The sequence below is a fragment of the Crocodylus porosus genome, unplaced genomic scaffold (genome assembly GCF_001723895.1).
Source record: "Crocodylus porosus isolate Cpor-Errol unplaced genomic scaffold, CroPor_comp1, whole genome shotgun sequence".
NCBI classification, from domain to species: domain Eukaryota; kingdom Metazoa; phylum Chordata; order Crocodylia; family Crocodylidae; genus Crocodylus; species Crocodylus porosus.
Genome location: NW_017728949.1, coordinates 169,043 through 189,268, shown reverse-complemented (window position 1 = coordinate 189,268; position 20,226 = coordinate 169,043). Strand labels below are relative to the sequence as shown.

At 46.6% G+C, this 20,226-nt stretch overlaps 1 protein-coding gene across 2 annotated transcripts in view; it reads left to right on the top strand.

Annotated features, from left to right (window-relative positions):
* Positions 1–18,958, top strand: part of KIF18B (kinesin family member 18B) — a 27,803-nt gene extending 8,845 nt beyond the window's left edge. The window contains exons 5-16 of one of the 2 annotated variants that reach the window (XM_019554593.1): positions 717–827; positions 6,212–6,409; positions 6,707–6,883; positions 7,448–7,522; positions 8,180–8,292; positions 8,805–8,937; positions 9,564–9,670; positions 11,290–11,507; positions 13,604–14,177; positions 15,848–15,961; positions 17,259–17,356; positions 18,124–18,958. In XM_019554593.1, the coding sequence (XP_019410138.1) occupies positions 717–827; positions 6,212–6,409; positions 6,707–6,883; positions 7,448–7,522; positions 8,180–8,292; positions 8,805–8,937; positions 9,564–9,670; positions 11,290–11,507; positions 13,604–14,177; positions 15,848–15,961; positions 17,259–17,356; positions 18,124–18,242 (2,037 nt within the window). In that variant the 3' untranslated portion in view covers positions 18,243–18,958. Of the gene's footprint in view, positions 1–716; positions 828–6,211; positions 6,410–6,706; positions 6,884–7,447; positions 7,523–8,179; positions 8,293–8,804; positions 8,938–9,563; positions 9,671–11,289; positions 11,508–13,600; positions 14,178–15,847; positions 15,962–17,258; positions 17,357–18,123 lie in introns of both variants that reach the window. The other variant, XM_019554592.1, reaches the window with a different exon arrangement.
* Positions 18,959–20,226: the final 1,268 nt, after the last annotated feature.

Below are 20,226 nucleotides of genomic sequence, written 5' to 3'. Positions count from 1 at the left end.
GCTGCGGCTCCCTGCTGCAGCCACCAGGGACTGTCCAATTATCAAAGCTCTCTGAATCTTTTAGGAAGATTCAGAGAGCTTTGAATCGATTCGGACCTTTTAATTGGTTTGAAGCTCTCCGAATCTTCTGGAGAGCTTTCATTTGGATTCAGAGATTCAGCCACTGAATCGGGCCAAATCTCTTCTGAATCAAATCACCACCCAAAGCTTTGCTTAGCCCTACAGTTCTGTAATAGCTGACATCTGTTGCAGTAGCTGACATTACCATCTGTTGATGTCTGTGTATAAAATCAACTAGTTCTTGTTGGACAGATGTCTTTATTGTGGTTGATTTGCATGTTGTCCAGTGAATAAATTAACTTTGAAACGTTTATGTTTCATAACAAAGACAGTCCTTCATGTTTAGTGCTAAGGTGCTGCATCAGATCTGCACAGAGGAATCCTGTCCTGCTGTATCCCATGTTTGTACCTGTCTTGTGTGTAGATGACTTCAGCTCCGCCTGCCTGGCATGTTTACCTGGCACCTTTCCCCAGCTCAAAATTCACCCTCCTCATAAAGTTTCCTTGTACTGAGAAGGACAGTAGTTTATGTGGGTACCTGTGGCTGTTACCCTTGGGAGAAAGCTGTGCAGCTTCCCTATTTAGATTTGCGCTACAAAAACCTTCCTTTTGAAGCAATGTTTTGGTACTAACTTTTTTCTCTGTGTTCCTTTCAGCCAAAGTCAGCTAGGCAGCTTCTGGAAATGTTGGCTAATGGAAACAAAAACCGCACACAGCACCCCACAGATGTCAATGCCACTTCTTCACGCTCACATGCTGTTTTCCAGGTAAGGGGCAGCACCAACTTCTGTTAGGATGTCATGGGGCTTTTCACTTCAGGTATGGGTGCCCAAATTGACCCAGGTGAAGATGGGAATCAAAATCTTGTGAGGCCTGGCATTTAAGGGTTCCTTATGATTTTTTATTAAGTGTATTGTGAAGAAAGGTTATGATTTCTTCTGAAGCATCTGACAGGAGCTACTGTCAGACAGGACTTGGGCTGGGTCTGGCTGCCAGTATGTTCTTATAGCTAGGAAACACCTATTGCTGTAAATTCTGACCAAAGTGCAGGATTCTTTCTGCAGTGCATTCAGAATAGTTTTAAGTGTCCCAAATGCTTGAGCTGCCCTTCCAGCTGTCAGGAAGCTTTTTTTAACTTGGCTTATGTTTTCCCTTGTTCATTCCTGTGCTCCTGTGTATTTATTACTTTCAACCTACAGGGGTCGGCAACCTACAGCTTGCAGCAGCCTGCAAAGAGATGTGAATTCAGCCCACTGCAGGGGAGAGTACCTCCACTGCCCTGTGCTATGTATTGCTCTGTCATGTGCCACTTCCCTCCGCAGTATCCAGCAGATGTCTGTTCTGTTCTGTTTTGAGGGCTGTTTTGTAGCCTTCACTTACCCTCACTGTCAGTCCCTTTTCCCAGTTGCTGCTGAGGATAGAAATCTGAAGCACTTGGGTAAATGGAGGCTTCACTGGGGTGGAAGGGGCAAGGGAGTGGCCAGTGGCACACAGCAGGAAAGGCTGGGGTGCTGCAGAGAAGGAATCTGCAGCCTTGTTGCAAGTGACAGCCTTCAGTTCTTAAAGACTGCCAACCCCTACATTAAATATTTAGACTCCTTCCATGGTAACTTATAAATAGGTGTTTTTTTCCATACCATCCTATTCAGCATTTCCCTAGCTTTACTGATTTGGCTGTCAATACCCTGTCCAGCCTACTGATTATTTGTTCTCTTCTCGGAAATCTTCCAATGTATCTTTATAATGTAACATTCAGTTGAAAAAAGCGGTCACACCCGGCCTGTGCAGAGAGACCCTGAGACCTCTGATTGCAAGCTCATTTCTAGTGTGCTGCCTTTCATCCCAAATCCTCTCTTGCATTCTGCACACACTAAGCTTGTATGACTGGAATGATTTTCCCCTGAGTCAGGAACCTCAGACTTCTTGAAGTCCCAACTGAAGCACCAGTCAGCAAGTGCCTCCCTCCTCCCCCAGCTTTGCTGGGGACATTGTTGACTGCTTCAGAGGAGGGTGGAAACCACCCCATAAGCCAGTAGCATTCATGAAGGTGCCTGTATTGAGGGGGTGGGGGAGGGCTTCCTTCCTGGTCCCTGCAGATAATCGACAAAAGTGCGTGGTATTGTCAGGCATTTACCACACTGCAATAGAGCTACTGTATTTACTCCCACACCGCGTGCAACCTTTTTTCCAAAATTTGGAGGGGATGTGTCTTAAGTGAGAGCTGATTTTTCTTCACTGGAATAAAGTATGGCAAAATAGAAGCACGGAGATGTTGTGCTATAATGGCTGCCAACATCCAACATTGCTATCACTTCCTTCTGGCCCAGCAGGCAGAAGGGAGTGGAGTTCAGTTATAACCTTCTCACACCTGCCCAGGAATTTGCAGTAGCTATTGGCTGAACACTGTAGATTGTGCCTGAAGGAGCCACTAGGCTGGCTCAGGGCAAGTAAACTGCTGTATGCAGTCTGTAGTAACTTGATGAGGTTTGTTGTTTGGAAACATTACATGAGTCCCTGTAAATTAATACTATAATAAGAAGAAGAACCTTCTAGAAGACCTTACTGGGCACATTTACACATACAATTAATGTGACTGAATAAACTCTGTTGCGATTTGAGCTGGAGTAAACTAATCCCACTGTCACCATCTGCACATGCATTTAAGCCAGTTGTTTTCAAACTGTGGGGAGCAATTCCCCCCAACAGGGGGGCATGAAGGAATGCTGGAGGGGCACAGGCAAGAAGGTTGCAAGGAGCTGGCACCGCTGCAGCCTTATGGGGGGAATGCAGGGGTGGGGAGCCCTGTGCAGGCTCCGCCAGTGGGTTGCACTGCTTCTCTGAGGGGCGGGGGTGGGGCGTGAACAAAATTGTAACTCAGAAGGGCTCAGCTCAAAGAGTTTGAAAACCACTAGTTTAATAAGTGCAGTGATTTACTCCACATTGGATACTACCTGTGTCTGACAGGACTATCCTGTTCCAAAAGTTAATTAACCTAATGTGCCATAATTGCAGTGTACATAATCAGTGATGCTTTCCTGCACAGTAAATTAGTCTACTGCGCAGTGAAGCGCACTTGTAGACTCATCCACTGTGTTGCACGGTCCGCTATGATTCTGAAACAGTGTTTTTTCCCTATATTTTGCCTTCCAAAAAGGATGTGCATATATTATTTAGGGGTGTATGATATGTGAAAAAATACAGTGACTCCATGTCCCAATTTGGGGATGCAAATACTTGATTACACGTATGACACATGATTGAACCAAGAGCTCCGACTCCTATTATACTCTCCCTTTTCAGAAACTTACTGAGTTTGATCATAAACTCATTCTTGCCTCCATTAGTTTGCTCAGAAGACCTTTCAAATCTTCAACACTTCTGATAGTTAATCTAGTTTCCAATCCAAATTTATTCATAACTAGTTGTGACCACTTGATCTTATGCTCTTGAGTTTTGCCTTAACCAAAAAAACCCCATCTTCTTCTCCCCTAAAATTCATCCCATGAAATATATATATATTAAAAAGGTAATCATGTTCTCTCTCAATCTTTATTTTATAAAGTTTAAACCAGCAGTCAGCACTGTTTTCCAGCAGCGGGCTATAATGGCTCAGCGTGGGCTCAAGGACTGTGACCAGCACTAGGATCCTGGCTCCATCGCTGCTTCTTCCTGCTGTGTGGCTGCAATGCAGCACAGGCAAAGCTCCCCAGTACCCAGAAATGGCATGGGCAATGCTCTCACAGCTAAACACTGAAGCTCCCACTCTGGGCCAGATCTGGTCCAAAAGCTGTAGGTTGCTAGTATTTTAACCAAGTCAAGTATTTGCATCCCCAAATTGGGACATGGAGTCACTGTATTCTTTCACATATCATACACCCCTAAATAATATATGCACATCCTTTTTGGAAGGCAAAATGTAAGGAAAAAACACTTTTTCAGAATCATGGCGGATTGTGCAACACAGTAGGTGCGTGTAGTATTTTAAAGGAGTCTTGTATTGTGGCGCTAGTACTTGGATGTCCCTACTGCAGTGATTCACAACCAGGATACTGTGAGATCCTTTCAAGGATGCCCTGGGGTGCCATACAATATTAGTACTGTTAGGTGTGCCTGCAAAATTCACAAGATAAACCCACAGATTTCCAATAGGAATCCACAGTTTTAAAAGCGTTATGACTTGTTGTGGTCTTTCTGAGTTCTTTGCAACAGCATTGCTTTAGTTTTTACTGTAGTCAGAAAACAATTGAGAACTAATCTGGCATGTTCTAAGGGGTGCCTTGATTCCAAGCAGATTAAGAACCACTGTTCTAGATTTTCTAAATGTCTTCCCAAACTTAGCATAAGTCATCTTTTATCCTGGTCAAAGGGTATTTGACCATATCTTTTCTTCCTATAGAGGAACAAGGATTCTTGCCTGCTTCCATGAGAATCCTCTTCATCCTCAAATCTGTGTTTTAGATCTTTATTCCTGGTAGACAGCATTCTCTCCTAATGTTTCCAGTAATCCTTTGTGACCCATCCATCTGTTGTTAAAAGTAAATAGTGATTACTGTTTAATTCTTCAGATATTGACAGTTCAAACAAAGGACACAGATTCTGCAAAGGAATTTCTTAAACAATCACATTTTACTCATCGGTAATACATGTGAAAGAGGGAGCTACAAAAAACAATGAACTACTACACACAAAATTTTTCTTTCAGTGTCCTCAGTATGCCAGATCAGTTCTGGGCTTTTGGTCAACCCTTCCAGGGTCCTGTATTTCTCCTCTTCTGGCCAGCCTTGCCCCTTTTTCTGATCAGTGAGATAGAGCCCCTGGTAAGAGCAGAACTGGTTCTTCTGTAAAGGTCCAACTCCTTCCCCCACTCAGCAACTTAAAGTTCTTCATCAGGTAATTGGTTCTAACTAGTAACCTAGCAACTAAACTACAAACTAGTTCTCCTCAGCTGCTACCAGCTTTTTTTTCCTACGGTGCTTATAGTTGAATATAAAACCATCGATTACTCTACATTGTTATGAGTATAAGGCAAAAGTGAAGGTATAGTGCAGTGATTCTCAATGAGGATACCTTGAAGACCTTAGAGAGGTGTTATGGAGTGCAACATAATGTTAGCACTGTTAGGTGTGCAAACATGATTCACAGGAGAAACCTGTGTTTTCAAATAAGGATCCATAGTCATAAACACATTCTGACCTGTTGTGATCTTTAAGTTCTGTGCAGCAAAAGAATTGCTCTAGAATTTTATAAAGAGTGAAAACTAAGATCTGGCATTTTTCCAAGAGGTGTCTCAACTAATGTATTTACTGTCTCTCACAAGACAAGAACTAGGGGTCACAAAATGAAACTAGTAGCTAGTAAGTTTAAAACTAACAAAAGGAAGTTTTTCACATGGTGTGTAATTAAAGTGTAGAAATCATTGCTAGCAGATGTTGTGGAAGCTGACAGTTTAGCCAGATTCAAAAAGGGACTGGACAAATTCTTGAAGGAAAGGGGCATCAGTACCTATTGAGCATGGAAGTTAAGGATACAGCCTGTGAATCAGAACCTCCTAGACCTTAAATACTGGAGGCTGCAAGTGGGAAGAAACAGTGGAGGGAAAAATACCCTGGTCATACCCAGTTCACTCTCCCTTTGAACATTCACTTTATGACATTATGTGACACAGGATACTGGACAAGATGGACCTATGGTCTGACCCAGTAGATGGCGGTTATTATGTTAGGTGGCAGGTATTACCTCTACCAAGGAGTGTCTTGAATCTTTGGAGGGATGCCTCCAGTCTAAAAAGATTGAGAACCACTGTTATCATGTGAGTTACAATCAAAATGGAATTTGCAGGCTGTAAGCCCAGACATGCACTTATCTGTTGCATCTTGTAGCTGTTATCAGTTCTCTCCATGCAAACCCAGACAGGTAAGATCCAGCCTTAGAGTTTTTAAGCCACTAGCATTAGCCTGTGCTTTGTCCCTTCTGATCTCCCAGCAGTGGGTAGGCTTGGCAAAGTGGCACAGTAAAAGAGGAAAATACTGTCCATAGAGGTCTACCTTCTAAACTATCAAAGAGTCTCTGTGGGGTTCTGTGCTATCTCTCAAGCCTGTTGACTTTGTCAAGCAGCTTGTATCTTCCCCTCACTACTCTTCCCCTTTCACAGATCTATGTGAAGCAGCAGGACCGTGTTGTTGGCATCGCTCAGGACCTGCAGGTAGCAAAAATGAGCCTGATTGACCTGGCTGGCTCAGAGCGAGCTTCAGCTGCCAACACCAAGGGTGAGCGGCTCCGGGAGGGCGCCAACATCAATCGCTCACTGCTGGCCCTGATCAACGTCATCAATGCCCTGGCAGATACAAAGGTAACACTCCTCCATGGATCACTCCCTCGTGTTCCTACTGCCCAAAGGGCAACAAAGCAAAGACAGTATGGCTAATACAAGGCTCTCCCTGCAAATGTCATCAGCTCCATACTCTTAGTAGGAAATAGCTCTGGTAAAACAAGGACCAGTAGTGGGTAGGCTAACTTTCGTTTTCTAACTTTCCCTGGCTTCTTAACCTAAGGCAATGAGAATAAGTGAGCACTTGTACTTGCCAGTGCTAGGCTCCTTAGAGATATCAGAGAGCTGAGGTGAGTCCCCTGATCTCTCTCACTACAGAGCAAAAAGCCCCACATCCCATATAGAGACAGTAAGCTCACCCGCCTGCTGAAGGATTCTATTGGGGGCAACTGTCGGACTGTCATGATTGCTGCCATCACCCCATGTACACTGGCCTATGAGGACACCTACAACACACTGAAATATGCCAGTCGAGCCAAGGAGATCAAAATGTCGGTGGGTACCAAACATCTCTAAGCAAAACTGTAATCGTATAGTACCATTGTATTAAGGGAGACCAGGGGTGAATAGGCTGTGAAGGAGCTGGTTTAGTGGGTTTCATAACGTCCTATCTAACTAAAGGGATCAAGGTGTACTTACTGGTAGACACTTAGTTACAATCTCCCACGTGTCTTGTCCTTGTATTTGTGCCCTGTAGACTGTACTCCAGGACCAGCCGCTTTCAGTGGTGCTGATGGTGCTGAGTGCTAGATTAAGCTATACTAGCAATTCTATTAATGCTGCTTGGAGCTTAGAATTTCTCTATAGGCTACTATCCATGACCCTTACAGAATTGTCCCTGAAAAGTGCTCTCCAAATGATGCGGGTATCCAAGCATGTTGGCTTAAACTACAGCACAGAATCTATCCATGAACTCCTGAGATTGTTGTTGAATTCTGTTGCAGTGTTAGTTCTCTCCCAACAATCCACGGTAAAAGGGCTGTCCTGCATCTGATGGTCTGTTTGTTTAACCCAGTCTCTTCCTTTTCTATGCTTCCTCTTCCCATTTCTATCCTGTAGTTGAAGAGTAACATGCTCAGCCTGGACTGCCACTTCAGTAATTACGCAGTTATCTGTGAGCAGCTGAAAGCAGAGGTAACGTGCCTTACATACAGGAGGTCTGGTGGGTGGTTTTGTTTTAGTCATTGCCAGACGCCAGCACCTCTCTGGGACTGTGAGTACTCTCATGAGATCTTTGTGATACTACTTAACTCACTCTGCAGGCAGCGTTTTGTGATGTTAAGGAGTAGTAGACTTGAATAGGTACTTCTGGAGCAGCAGTCAGTTCTACTGCTGGATGTCTCCTGGGTCCTGTGTTATTCTGTCACCCTTTGGCACTTGTTCTAGAACTTAAGATCTTACCTTCCAAAAAACAAATTTCTGCCCCTTACTTGTAAAGTGAGCATCCCTCATGAGAACTGAGTAAAACTGATGGAGCACTGCCTGCTTACATCTATAGAAAGAAAGCCAGAAATGATAGCAGCATGATACCAATCCCTGAAATTGAGAGCAATGACTCATGAGCAGGTGGGTTTCTTGCTTGGTGACCCATATATGGTGTCTCTTGCTACTTAGGGTCCCATGAAAGGTCAAGAGAAAGTAGGGACAGAGCAGCCCACCCAAGTGTCCAGTTCTCTCCTGCACAGTGTAGGCTGCTGTTCTCAAAAGAAATGCATTGCTCTAGAGTTTTTTGGCAAATATTGTGAGTGGTAGGGAGAAATCTGATCTAAATGGGCAGAATTTCCCTTACAGGTGGCAGTTCTGCGAGCAAAGCTCCAAACTTACGAGAGAGATGCACAAGTTGCAGACCAACAGGTGCCAGCTTCTCTGGCACACGGTAGCCCTCACCAAGCCGAACTGCTCAGGTAACATTTTACCTACCTTCAGTCTCCTTCCAAGTGGGACAAAGAGCGAACAGTGCTGCATGCTGCACCCCTTCTCCCAGGAAACCTCAGATCAAGATGCTTTAGGCCCATTTATACTCTTGATTAGAGCCCAAATTATATGTCTGAGAGCAGAGCTGACTCAAAGGCAGACAAACATGTTAGCTACCCAAGTGCATCTTTCCTTCATTCAGGCACTTCTGGTGCTAATAAAACCAGGCTGTTAATCACCAGTGCTTGCCAGAGCCTGGACCTAGTGTGGAATGAAGTGGTAAGGAGTGTGGAGAAAGGTGGTTTGCAAAGACCTGTCAAAATGAGTACAGGATAAACCTTGCACAATCTGACTATAAAACTAAGTTCTCCACAAGGACCTATTTCTGTTCAAGCTCAAGCAAACACCTCAGCTTTGTATCTGGATCTTCTTTGGCTTGGGAGCTGTTTCTTCTCAAGAGCTTTTTCAGGCTTTGATTGCTGCTTCCTCTGGCTTGCTGTAGGTCAGATGAGGCGGCCCAGGAGGTATGCTCAAATGATGAAGCCTTTTGTAAGGGGGCTCAGGAAATGGTGACACAGCAACAGGAACTGAACATAAAACCATCTTTTCAGCAGCAGGAGCTGGGAACAGAAGAGGTAAGAGAAGGGCTGGTAACTAGAAGAACAGTTGTACAGGTATGGCATCCTGGAGTAACCATAACAGGTGTGCAATAGGGGCACTGCTGAATGGATAAAGGTGTCTCAGAGGTAGTGGGACACTGCTAAGGAGTAGCACAGCATATACTATAACTGATGGAAGGGTGAGCAGCAGGGTTAGTAGAGAATCTGGGAACTGTCTTTGGGGATAAAATAAACATTAGCATGGGAAAAGGGTAAGGCTGTTCTGAGGCTATACTCAGCTCTTGGATCTCTAGGGAATGCTTTTGATGGTGCACAGAAAGATGCCTTCTTGGATTTGCTTTAAGGCAAGACTCCAGCTGAAGAGCTGTCCCCTTCATAATGCAGTATAAGCTTCCCTACTTAATGAGCAGGACATCTGTGTGCTGCAGCCTCTGTTTACTCAGGCTACAGAGATGCTAGTAAATGGTAAGAAAACCCCCACATACACTGCAAATATGACTTGAGGATGAAGGAGTCAGTTATGGTTTGGTATGTGAGTGCACCCCTCTACTGTTTGTGTGCCAGATAAGATTACTGTATAGTTTTGCTACCTCCTGGCAAAGTAATCAGAAGTTAAGATGCTCTCCTTACAACCAATTCAGGCTTCAGAGAAGAAACTTCACAGCTGCGTAGAGTTCCAAAGCACAGATGCCCAGCAGAAAACCCAAGGAGCAAGCCCTCTCTTACAGGGGCTCACCCAGACAGAAAGGTGAGTGCTCCCTGTTGTATGTGTACACATGAAGGAACCCGTGCCTTAGCCTGCTGGGAAAAATTGGTGTATAGTTTCAGCACTATGACTGTGTTCAGGCTCAAAGAGCCATACTGGGGACAGTCTACCTCAGGGGCAGGCAATTATTTTGGGCAGAGGGCCGCTTACTGAGTTTTGGCAAGCCATTGAGGGCCGCATGACAGGCAGCCCAGGGCAGATTAATATTAATTTTCTAAAATTTTTAGGGGCCCCACAGGCCAGATAGAATGGCCTGCTAGGCCACATCCAGCCCCCGGGCCGCATTTTGCCCACCCCGGTCTACCTGGTGCTTGTGTGCCTTATGGTAATTCTGAAGCAGAGAATATTTAAGGATATGGAGCTTGTGCTTTTAAACAGTTACTAAACCTATACAATGGCCCACATAAAATTGATCAAATGGGTTTCTGCTACATGATTGGGAGATACTGTGCTCTGTATGATGCCATCAAAATTGGGACTAGCTCTCAGAGTCCTAAGAACAATAATGGCCTAGTCTAAGGAACTGATATATTAAGGTACTCTTGGCGCCAAAACAAGGGCATGGGAAAACAGACCAATTAAGTTAAAAAGGGGGAAAGAAGATTGGCCCTGCATCAGCTGTTCTGTGGTAATTCCTGTGTGTCTGCTCCTATTATACAGTAAACTGGGGCAGTTTAACCCTGTTTTTATTCGGGGATGAGTTGCTATGGTTTTAGCTTTCACTTAATACAGGAAAGAAAACACTTTTTTTTTTTTTTTAACTGTCAGCTGTTCCATGATAGAATGCTGTGTCCTTTGCCTTTTCTACTCAGTGTATTTTCTGTCCATACTTTAAAATACTTTGTGTCAGTGATACAGATTCCACTAGCAGAGTAGAGGTAGAATTCTAAACACAGCAAATGTGCGAGTCTGAATTTCAGACTTCAAGGATTCACCACTCAGTTACCTCTCAAGTGCTCATTATATACTAGGCTTCTACAGGTTTTGCACTGGCACGGTACTCAGGGCCAAGGCTGCTGGTGTCTTTGCCCCACGTGTCCCACCAGAATGGCTCCCTTTAAAATGTAACTTGTAAGCAGGATGCTGGCTTGGCTTTGTGTGTGTATAACTTGAATTTAAAATACACAAAGGCTGACTAGAGCCTGTTTGGCCAGAAGTGTGTGAAGCCTTGCCTTGAGCCCCCTGCTGTCTGCTCTGTAGTCATACCGTGTGCCCACAGGTGATAACTTACACTTTCTGTTGTTCATGCACTCTTCAAGCAGCAAGTCTTTCCCTGCTACTGATGTGTTAGAGAAGTCTGAGCAGATCTTATCACCTTGCCTTTGACTTAACTGACAGATCTATTTAACAGCCTTTGAACTCCCAGCAAGCTGCATTCTACACTTGTGCTAAGCTTGCCCACCCCTTACAATACAGCACACTTAGCAGAAACCTAAGGGGAAGCCAGAAGTGAACAGGCACATGTACAGAGGTGGTGATTTGAGGTGATGCGCTGCTTGCTGTGATCCTGGACCTCCACCCAGCCCAGGAGGCATGCTACACTGAAAAACTGTTGGGGCTGGCGTTTTTCCTATCTACTGCCATATTCTTTTCTGTTTCAGGCTGGTAACCACTATATTGCATGTTGTCCAAAAGCAGTTCTCTCTGCTGAAGGCTGCCAACCTCCTAACCCCTGACATGATCTCTGAGTTTGAAGAACTGGAACACCTGGTACATGGGAAGACCAGTAGACATCAAGAGCAAGTTAGAAACCTAGACAGGTCCAAGGTGACCAATGAGACCAGCTCAGCCCAAGAAGCAGGACAGCACTCAGACAATGGTGAGCTCATGGTGTGTGATATTAGGAGCTGCTCTACCTGATCACCACCTTCCTGGCTTCATCTCAGGGTTAAAGTGTACATTATGACAGCTCTGAAGAGACTGAATGGCTTAGAGCAGGGGTGTCAAACTTGCCTGCCCCCCAGAGCTTCTCATCTGTATTCAGATGTGGCAGTGGCCATGGGGGTTAATGAAGTTGTTAATTTCCGCCCCCCCCCCCATGTTGTAAATGGGGCTCCATGTCTCAGATTTCAGTAGCAGACCCCACCCCTGAATTGCTGCCCTCTCTATAGTAGCTGCAAGTTTGACACCCCTGGCTTAGAGCAGTGGTTCATAGCTACAGACACAGTGCTGGAACTTGAGGTTCTCTTAGCCTCTTGACTGTGTAGTGGTCCCTGCTGTGCTACACTGCTTTCCTTCCTCTCAGAGGCAGTGGCTGCTGGCTTCAGAGCCAGTAGTGCTCCAGGCTAGCTCCCCATACACTGGAAACTCTATTTACCTAAAGCACCTCTGATTGAGAAGCATACAGCTGCTGGGTTCATGGAGTAATAATTTGGCATGTGTGACCTTCTTAAATGCATGCTGAGGTCCCCAGTAAAGCAAATATGAATGAGTGAATGTTGTGCCTGAGGCACTGGGCTGGGTGCCATAGCAGTGCTTGGAAAGAGAACAGACATCTTCCTGGGGGCAGAATTATTATCACAGTCCTGGGATTGCTTTGATTGTGGCTTCTCTGCACTCTGCCAGCTGCCAAAATGCCAAAGAGTTTACCTGCTTCTTGCAGTCTGCTGCCAAAGAGAACTTCTAGACAGAGAATAATCTATTCTTCTTTCCTCCTGGCTCACCCCAGCACTTAACAGGCACGTTCTCATCCCATTACAGTGTTTTGCCTCTACAAACAGCTATGATGTAGGATCACACTGTTGATTGGTCTAAAATGATCAAGTTAACATTGGCAATAGGTGTTAGAACTAACACCTCACTTGATACAATGGAGTTAGTCACTGTTGGTCTGATTGCGAGTTTGTCTCCACAGCCTTCTGCATGGATGCGACTGCACCTGTTTAAAATAACACATCTAGTTCAATCTCTGACTGTAGCTGAGTGCGAGTTTGCAGAGAGTTTCTATAGTGTCCATGTTTGAAAGTCGCTGGAACCACTAAGAGCCAGAGGGGATTTTTGGTTTTAAAAAATCCCAGATTTCTCTTAAGATTACCACAGTGGAATTACAGATAGATCTTCACAACTAAGGGGCCATGCATAGCAATCTAACCACATCTCCAGAAACTTGGGAAGCATGACCCTATACACTGTCTCCTAGCACCGTAAAGCTGAGGTTCTAAAGGGCTTCGCTGTGAGGTGGGCACTTTCTGATCTTTCAGCTTAACTAACTGAAGCACAAAGTTTCAAGGGCTTATTTTATTTTATGTATTTGGCCTTAGGTGGTCTGGGTGCAAGTGTGGAACTCAACCAAATGACAGCAAAGAGTTCTCTGGGCTGTTTCTCTGGGCTGTTAGCTGTAGAAGCTTATCCTTCACTGAAACTTAAGGAAACAATGCAGAGGAGACCTCAAGCTTACCTATCTTAAGATTTTATACAGTTTGCAAAACCAATCACAAAGTTCTTAGGATGCTTTGCAGACTCTTTAAGACCTCCCCCTTCTTGAGGAGTAAATTCTGTAAGCTTTATGATTTGATACAGTTTTAGACTCTTAACTCAGTGTTCTAAGGTTGACTTTGTTCCAAGGTAACTTTTCTGAGGTGGCTAGGTTAGAAAGGGGTGTCGGACAGAGCTAGTGCCAATGCCAAATATCCCTCCCTGAGCACAGCCTGCTTGCAAGCTGAAGCACTCTGCTTGTTGATATGTGTCTTATACTCACAGGTACATGGGCCAGAGTCTTGCAGACCTGCTTCTTAGATCCTGGCAAGGCCTTTGTTACCTGTCCTAGGGCAAGTACGGCTAAAAGAGAGCTCCTACTATAGTACTGCTTAGTGAAAACCCCAGCGTTTGCAATGGATGGGATGGTGCTTAGAGGCCAGTGTAGGAAGTAATGTAGTGATGCCCTTTTAATATTCTATTTACCTGCACTTCTACTAGTGCCCTCAGGACAATATGCATCTGTCACAGAACATTCTGCCCCAGTGACAAGGTCTGCTGCACGGCGGTTGCAGGAGCTGATGCTGCTTCCCAACCCCTCACTCAAGACTTTCAATGTGCCAACGAAGAAGAGGAGGAGGTCAGAAATGAGCAGCCCCTCCAAGCCAGGAACACCTCCCACCCTGAAAAGGCAGGCGAAACGCCAACGGAAATCATCCCTTTCTGGCCTGAACGGCAGCTCCATAGAGCAAGTGGCTCTTCCTACAGAAATTCGCAGCCATAGCACCCCTCTTCCAAAGGAAGCCAAGCCATCTCTGTTCCCTGATGATCACATCCCCAAATGCTGCCCATCAACAGTCATCAAAAGACGGGTGCCCTTGGCAGTATCTGCTGCCCAGAACTGCTGCAGTCCATCAGCAGTGACCATCAGAGACCTGAACATGACCTTTGACCTTTCTGAGGATAGCTGTTCATCAGGCTTGACTAAACCAACAAAGTTCAGTGCACCAGAGTTCCCTGGCTGGGAGAATGTCCAGTGCCTCATAAACAAGCCAGATGACCCTTTAATGTCCAGGTTAGTGCTGCTGATCTCTTGTACATAGGAAATTCTTCCCCAGGTGGCCAAGAGAAGCAGCTGGCTGTCAGTCTGCTTACTTGGCAGCTCAGGGTTTGCACAGGGAAGCCAGGCTGGTGATTTTCAGTTTGGCTTCTAGTCAGCCTCACTGTGTAGTTCATCCATGCTTTTGTGACTTGGTCCCAATGCTGTGAGAGAATTCTTTTTGAGACTCGCAGTCATCCAAAGAGCCCATTCAACCTAATGGGTTGGCAAACACCAGTCCAAAAATTCATGTGAATTACTTACAAAGAAATTGGAGGTTTGAGAGCTGTCTACATCTCTCCTTTTGAAGCCTGAGATGATCAGCTATCACACATGTTAGAGCCTGTGTGTCCAGTGGCTCCTCCCTGCCACCTCCACCAGCACCCAGCAGCAGCAGCTGAGCACACAGCCCCAACCTCAGCCCACCCTGTACCCGCTCCGGACTCGCCCTGGCTGGAGCTGACTAGCTGGAACCTATGCACATACCCCCAACCCTGGGCCACCCCACACCTGCTCCAGACACACCCACCCATGCTGAGCAGTGGTGCCGCTGGGCTCAGGAAAAACGGCCCCTATACCCTTGCCACTGCTGGGCCCTGCTTGCTATAGCTACCCAGAGCCTGTGCCCAGGCTGTGCCGCAGCTCCTCTCCACTTCTGGGTGGCCAGGAGGTGGTGCTGCTGGCAGTGGTGACAGTGACGGAGAGAAGCCACAGGTCAGCCTGGGCAGCAGTTAGGGGGTGGCAGCCATTTTTCCCCAGGGCATCCTGGGGTCGGGGCTATGCGTGTAGGTCCTGGCTGGTCTGGAGCTGTTCTGTTCCTGCTGGGGCAAGTCTGGGCTGGGCCAAGACTAGGGCCATAGCTATGTGCGTGGGTCCCTATCAGTCTCCATAGGGGTGGGGCCAGAGGCAGCAGCAGCCAGAAAGTACTACCGCCTGGGCTGCCTAGTACTGGAGTCCAGCTGCGGAGCTGCCCCAGGTCCACTGTATACACAGGGGCAGCAGGACCAGCCATGGGCCCAACAGCACCTAGGCCCAGCAAGACTGAGGGACCCACTGCAGGCTGGACAAAGTCTTTCCATGGGCTGGATCTAGCCTGGAGGCCGTATTTTGCTTGCCTCTGAGGTGTAGACTCTATTGTGTCCAAAGCACTCCTCAAATGAGGATTAAGAGTATACATTGCAACTATCTGTGACTTCTGCCTGCACTTCAGAAATATAACCTGTCTTTGTGCTGAGTTGTGTAAATGCGAAGTGTGGTAATCTAAGTGGTGCCTATGAATGTCCATGGTAACAACAGGCCACCCTTCCTAAAACATAATGGGGAAGTGAACAGAGGGGCAGTGTTTTGCTCACAGTCACTATGCAAGTTAGTACTAGAGCCATCAATAGAACCAAGGAGGCCTGAACTCAAATGTCTGCCCAAATCTGACTACTACAACTCTTAGAATTATATCATAAAGCTTTGCACATCACTTAGCTTGTATGTAGAGCAGCAATTCCCTGAATATTTGTGGAGTTGCCTCCTAAATAGTCTTGGTGTAATGTGGCCTGGGACATTAAAGGACAGACAAAAGTAAAAGGGCCTGAGATTCTATCTATAGGAGAGGGTCTCTAGTGTATGTGTACTAACAACTTTGTTTTATTCAGGCCTTCTGTACCAGTGTTCATCATGAAGGGTTCTTCTATCCCCCGTGGGAGCATCACAAAGCCATCCTCATCAGTCTCTAAGGTGTCTGGACAAAAGAGAAGGCGTTCTGTGAGGTAAGAGCTTGTCTGGAGTAGCCAACCACAGACAAGACTATTTGCTGGTCAACTGTAAACTCCCTCTCTTATCTGGAGAAGCCCTGCAGAAAGTCTCCTGTCTGAGGGACCAAGAGAGTATGAAGTGTTCTACTGGTTACTCTTATGCTTCTCTTATGACTTGACTGACAAAGCCCCCAGCTTGCTGTCTCCCACTGAGTGAAATAATGTGGCTGAAAGATAGGCCTGTGCAAAGCGGTTAGTATTTGATTCGGATTCGGCTGACTGGGGGGGCAGTGATTCGATTCGGTGATTTGAATCACTGTCCTGATTCAATTTGGCCAAATCTGATTTGGAGATTTGGCAGCAGCCGAATCTCCAAATCAGCCAGTCCAGGCCCATCCCCTGCCCCTCTCCCAGCCCAGCAATGGCTGCCCTGCTTGCTCCAGCTTCCAGCACTTAGGCGGGAAAAGCCTCAGCTCAGCAGGTGCTGCCAAGTGAGGGGTGATCCCCACTGCCCCATGCTGTGTGGGGGGCACCGCACGAGCCCCCAGCCCCCAGCACCCTCATGCCCCGCACAGGCCAGCTCCAGCCCTTTAAGGAAAAAGGAACCTAAAGAAACCCCGGGACTCACCACTGCTGCCGACAGGAGGTGATCCCCGCTGCCCCGTGTCAGGCTGGGGGCTCTGCAGGAGCCCCCGAAGCCCCAAGGCTGCAACAGGAGCGGTGAGTCCCGGGGCTTTTCTCCGCTTTTTTTTCTTAAAGACAGGGCAGGCATGGGGGATCATGGGCGGGGGGGGTCGAAGGGGCTTGTGCAGAGCTCACTATGCAATGTGGGGCAGTGGGGGGCAACAGGGATCACCCCCCACACCTGGCAGCACCCAGTGAGCACCAGGGCTTTTCTTTAAAGTACCAGGAGCTGGGGCAGGTGGGGGCAGCAATGGGGGGACTGACAGTGGTCCCCCCCATGGTCCCCTCCCCCAGCCCCTCTTCCCTGCCTCTAGTACTTACCAGCTCGGAGTGGCTACAGCTCCCTGCTGCATCTACCGGAGACTGCCCAAATCATCAAAGCTCTTGGAATCTTTGCCAAAGATTCGGAGAGCTTTGAATTGATTCAGACCTTTAAATTGGTCCCCTGATTTGATTCGGATTCGGAGATTCAGTCACCAAATTGGGCCGAATTTCCTCCAAATCGAATCACCACACGAAGCTTTGCACAGCCCTACTGAAAGGTGGAATCACATCCCAGCCAGACATGATCCTGTTCAGAATGGCCTTTCTGTGTCATAAGTAATTCTCATTCCTGACTCTGTTTCAGCACTGCCTCTCGCTCCCTGGGTGGTCTGCAAAGCCAAAGCCGAATTGCCCGACTCCAGAGCAACACCAGGAAGTCCTTGCAGACCCCAAGTGTCCCAGGTAATCATGTTTCTCCTCAGTGCTTAGTCAGACTGGCAGGGAAGGAAGCCCCTTGGCCTGCTATCTTCCTAAATGGTAGTGGGCTGTAGGAGCAATCCCTGTTGTCAGATGAGCACAGAGCCTGGCATTGCTGGGTACAGGTTCCAATCAAACTCATCCACACAGTTTGAGTAGCACTTCTATCCACACAAAGGAAAGGTTTAGAGAACAACTGTACCCCAATGCTAACTTGGCATTGTTAAAGTAGCATCAGCAAATTTGAGTTTTATGAACCAAGAAAACATAAGCAGATCTTTAGGTTCCTGTTGTATCCAGATTCCCATTTTGGGTGTGCATGTACTCATCCCCAGTGGACCAGCCATTGCTCCCAAGGGCATGCTCAATAACTGAGTGCCAGCACGCCTTGCAGTACTTTTGTTAGAGCAGCACTGCTAGAATCCTGATAGAACATTTTCCCTAGATCTTTCCTGCTTGCACAGCATATGGGGAGGGGAAGAAGGAACTTTCTCTTGTCATTTTAACGAGACTAAAGACTGGCGTGAAATTAACTGACTACAGCCAATAGAATCTGCAGGGACTAGCAGACAGTGGCAGTGCCTTGGATCCATCCGGAGGGACTAACTTCATGAATTGCTGATTGCCCAGGGGCTTCCTCTCTCTTGCTGAAACACTTGGAGGTGCTGAGTTCTCAGTAGTTCCATCGAGGAGCCTCAGGCCCTGGCTCAACTTCTACATTTGTCTTTCTGACTTGCATCTTTTCCCCCCAGAACATCCCTCCTGCAGCTTTGCCTGGAGAGGCAGCAAGACGAGCAAAAAAGAGCTGATACCAGTGAGTGGAAATGTGCTGGCAGGGCCCAGGTCCCAGGCCATGAAGCTCCTCTACTAAAGCATCCTCAGACCAGTGCTGTCAAGTGAAGAGCCAAATAAGGCCATGGACCGAACACTGAGGAAGTTGTACCCAGCAGAATTGAAGCATGGATTTCCACTCATGTACAGCTTTGAATTAGTGCCTCACCGCCCAGTAACAGAGTTCTCTGAGCAAGCGGCCTATCCCTCCCCTTATCCTCTGTCCTGCATATGGTCTGCACCTGGATTGGTTACCAAACTTTGCTTTCCTGTTGCTTATGTTTGTTGATTATCAGTGGTGCAGTCCCATATGGCTAAACGCAGTGTTGTTCCAGCCTCACCTGGAGATGTAAAGTGAAACTGGAGCCTTTTCTGCAGGAGGTTCTTCCACAACCCAGATCCTACCAGCTAGCCAGAAGGAGCAATGCGCACTTCTGTTCCCTACACATGTTTGCAGGACAGGCTCTCTGAAAGGTAAGTATCAAGTGTCCTGCCCTGGCTGCTTTCTATGGCTTGGGCAGCACATCCAGGGCCATAGAGTTTAGTCCCCTGTTATTGCAGGCAACCACATCATATAATCCCTTTCATAGAATTCTTCCCTAATCGAACATTACACATATATATATATATATATTTTTTTTTAATACCAGATGGATTATTGCTATTCTGTCTTAGTCCCTGTGTAATCTCCTCTGTGGTGTCGAGTGATAACAGATGGGCAATGCCTATTTTTATTAAAACTCTTAGTTTAACAAAGTGGGTGTGGATATTTCCTCTTTGCCTTTCCAAATACAATCTAGCATGGATCTGTTGGTGTGTTCCTTGCTGCCCCTGAACCATTCCCTGTGGTTTGCAGCCAAGACTCAGGTAATGGGTTGAATCCCCAACCTGAACCCTGTAAAAGGCCTTTGGGACAGGCTGAAGATGTCCCACACTGGTGCAGAAGATCACAGGCTGTGAAAACCTGAGGTGATCTCTGCCACCTGGCTTATCAAATGCTTCGGCCTCGACAGCTGAAGCCTACCCAGTTGTGTGGTGCAAGTTACACTTAAAAGTGGGCTTGAGCCTGAGGGTGGATATTCCATGTGGGCTCCTGTACTGAAAAGGGGAAGAGACAGAAAAGAATTGCATCTGCCTGACGTGTCTATGTAATGGTGGTTCAACAAGGACTAGGAACTGCTGGTCCATGTCTTCCCTGTAAACTCTGCTTCAGGTCAGCTTGGCTGGGGATTGCGTTTCTCTCAAGGCACCTCCTGCTTCCTTGTCCATCTGTCCAGTTCAAAAAAGGAAGTGGGAGCATGGAATAGCCATCCCTCAACTACCATGAAAGCAATATTTTGAGATGCCTGCTCTTTTACTTCCTGTTGGCACCAGGCCAACTCCAGCAGCAGACCTGGTTTCCTATCACTACATTCTGTGTTGCCCCAGGAGGAAAAAGTTATTGTCCCCTAAAGCAGTCTCTGTTCCCCAATCTATAGAGCTTGAAGTCAGGACCCTGCCCAAAGCACCAACTCAGATTAAATGCCACAGCCTAGCAGAGCCATTGGCTTTCCTTGTGCTCCTAGTGGCTTGTATATAACACATGCACACAAAATGTATAAGCCTTTTGTACTGCAAAGTGTTCTAGTGTTATGTTGTTGTAAAATATTGTTTTAGTTTGAATATGACCAGATTTAATATGTGTTTGCTCTGCTATATCTCTTCTGTTTCTTAATCTGAAAAGAAAGGTGCCAGCACTTAGGCAGAAAAACTTTTGTTAGAGACCTTTTGTCTAGAACCCACCCTTCTGTTTACTATACACCAGAAAACCTGGCTTCTTCTCACATAAGCAGGGGGAAAGCAGACCCCTGGCCTAAGTAGCTAACTGGGCAGTGCTCTTTCTTTTCAAATTAATTGGTTAAGAGAAAAAAAAAAACCTAGAAGCTTGGTGACCTATTATTACATAATTGGGGTGATGTCACCCCTGGTACATAGGACAAAGAGGCTGGGGAGAACCCCACGGAGGGCCCCAGTCAAAGAAACCG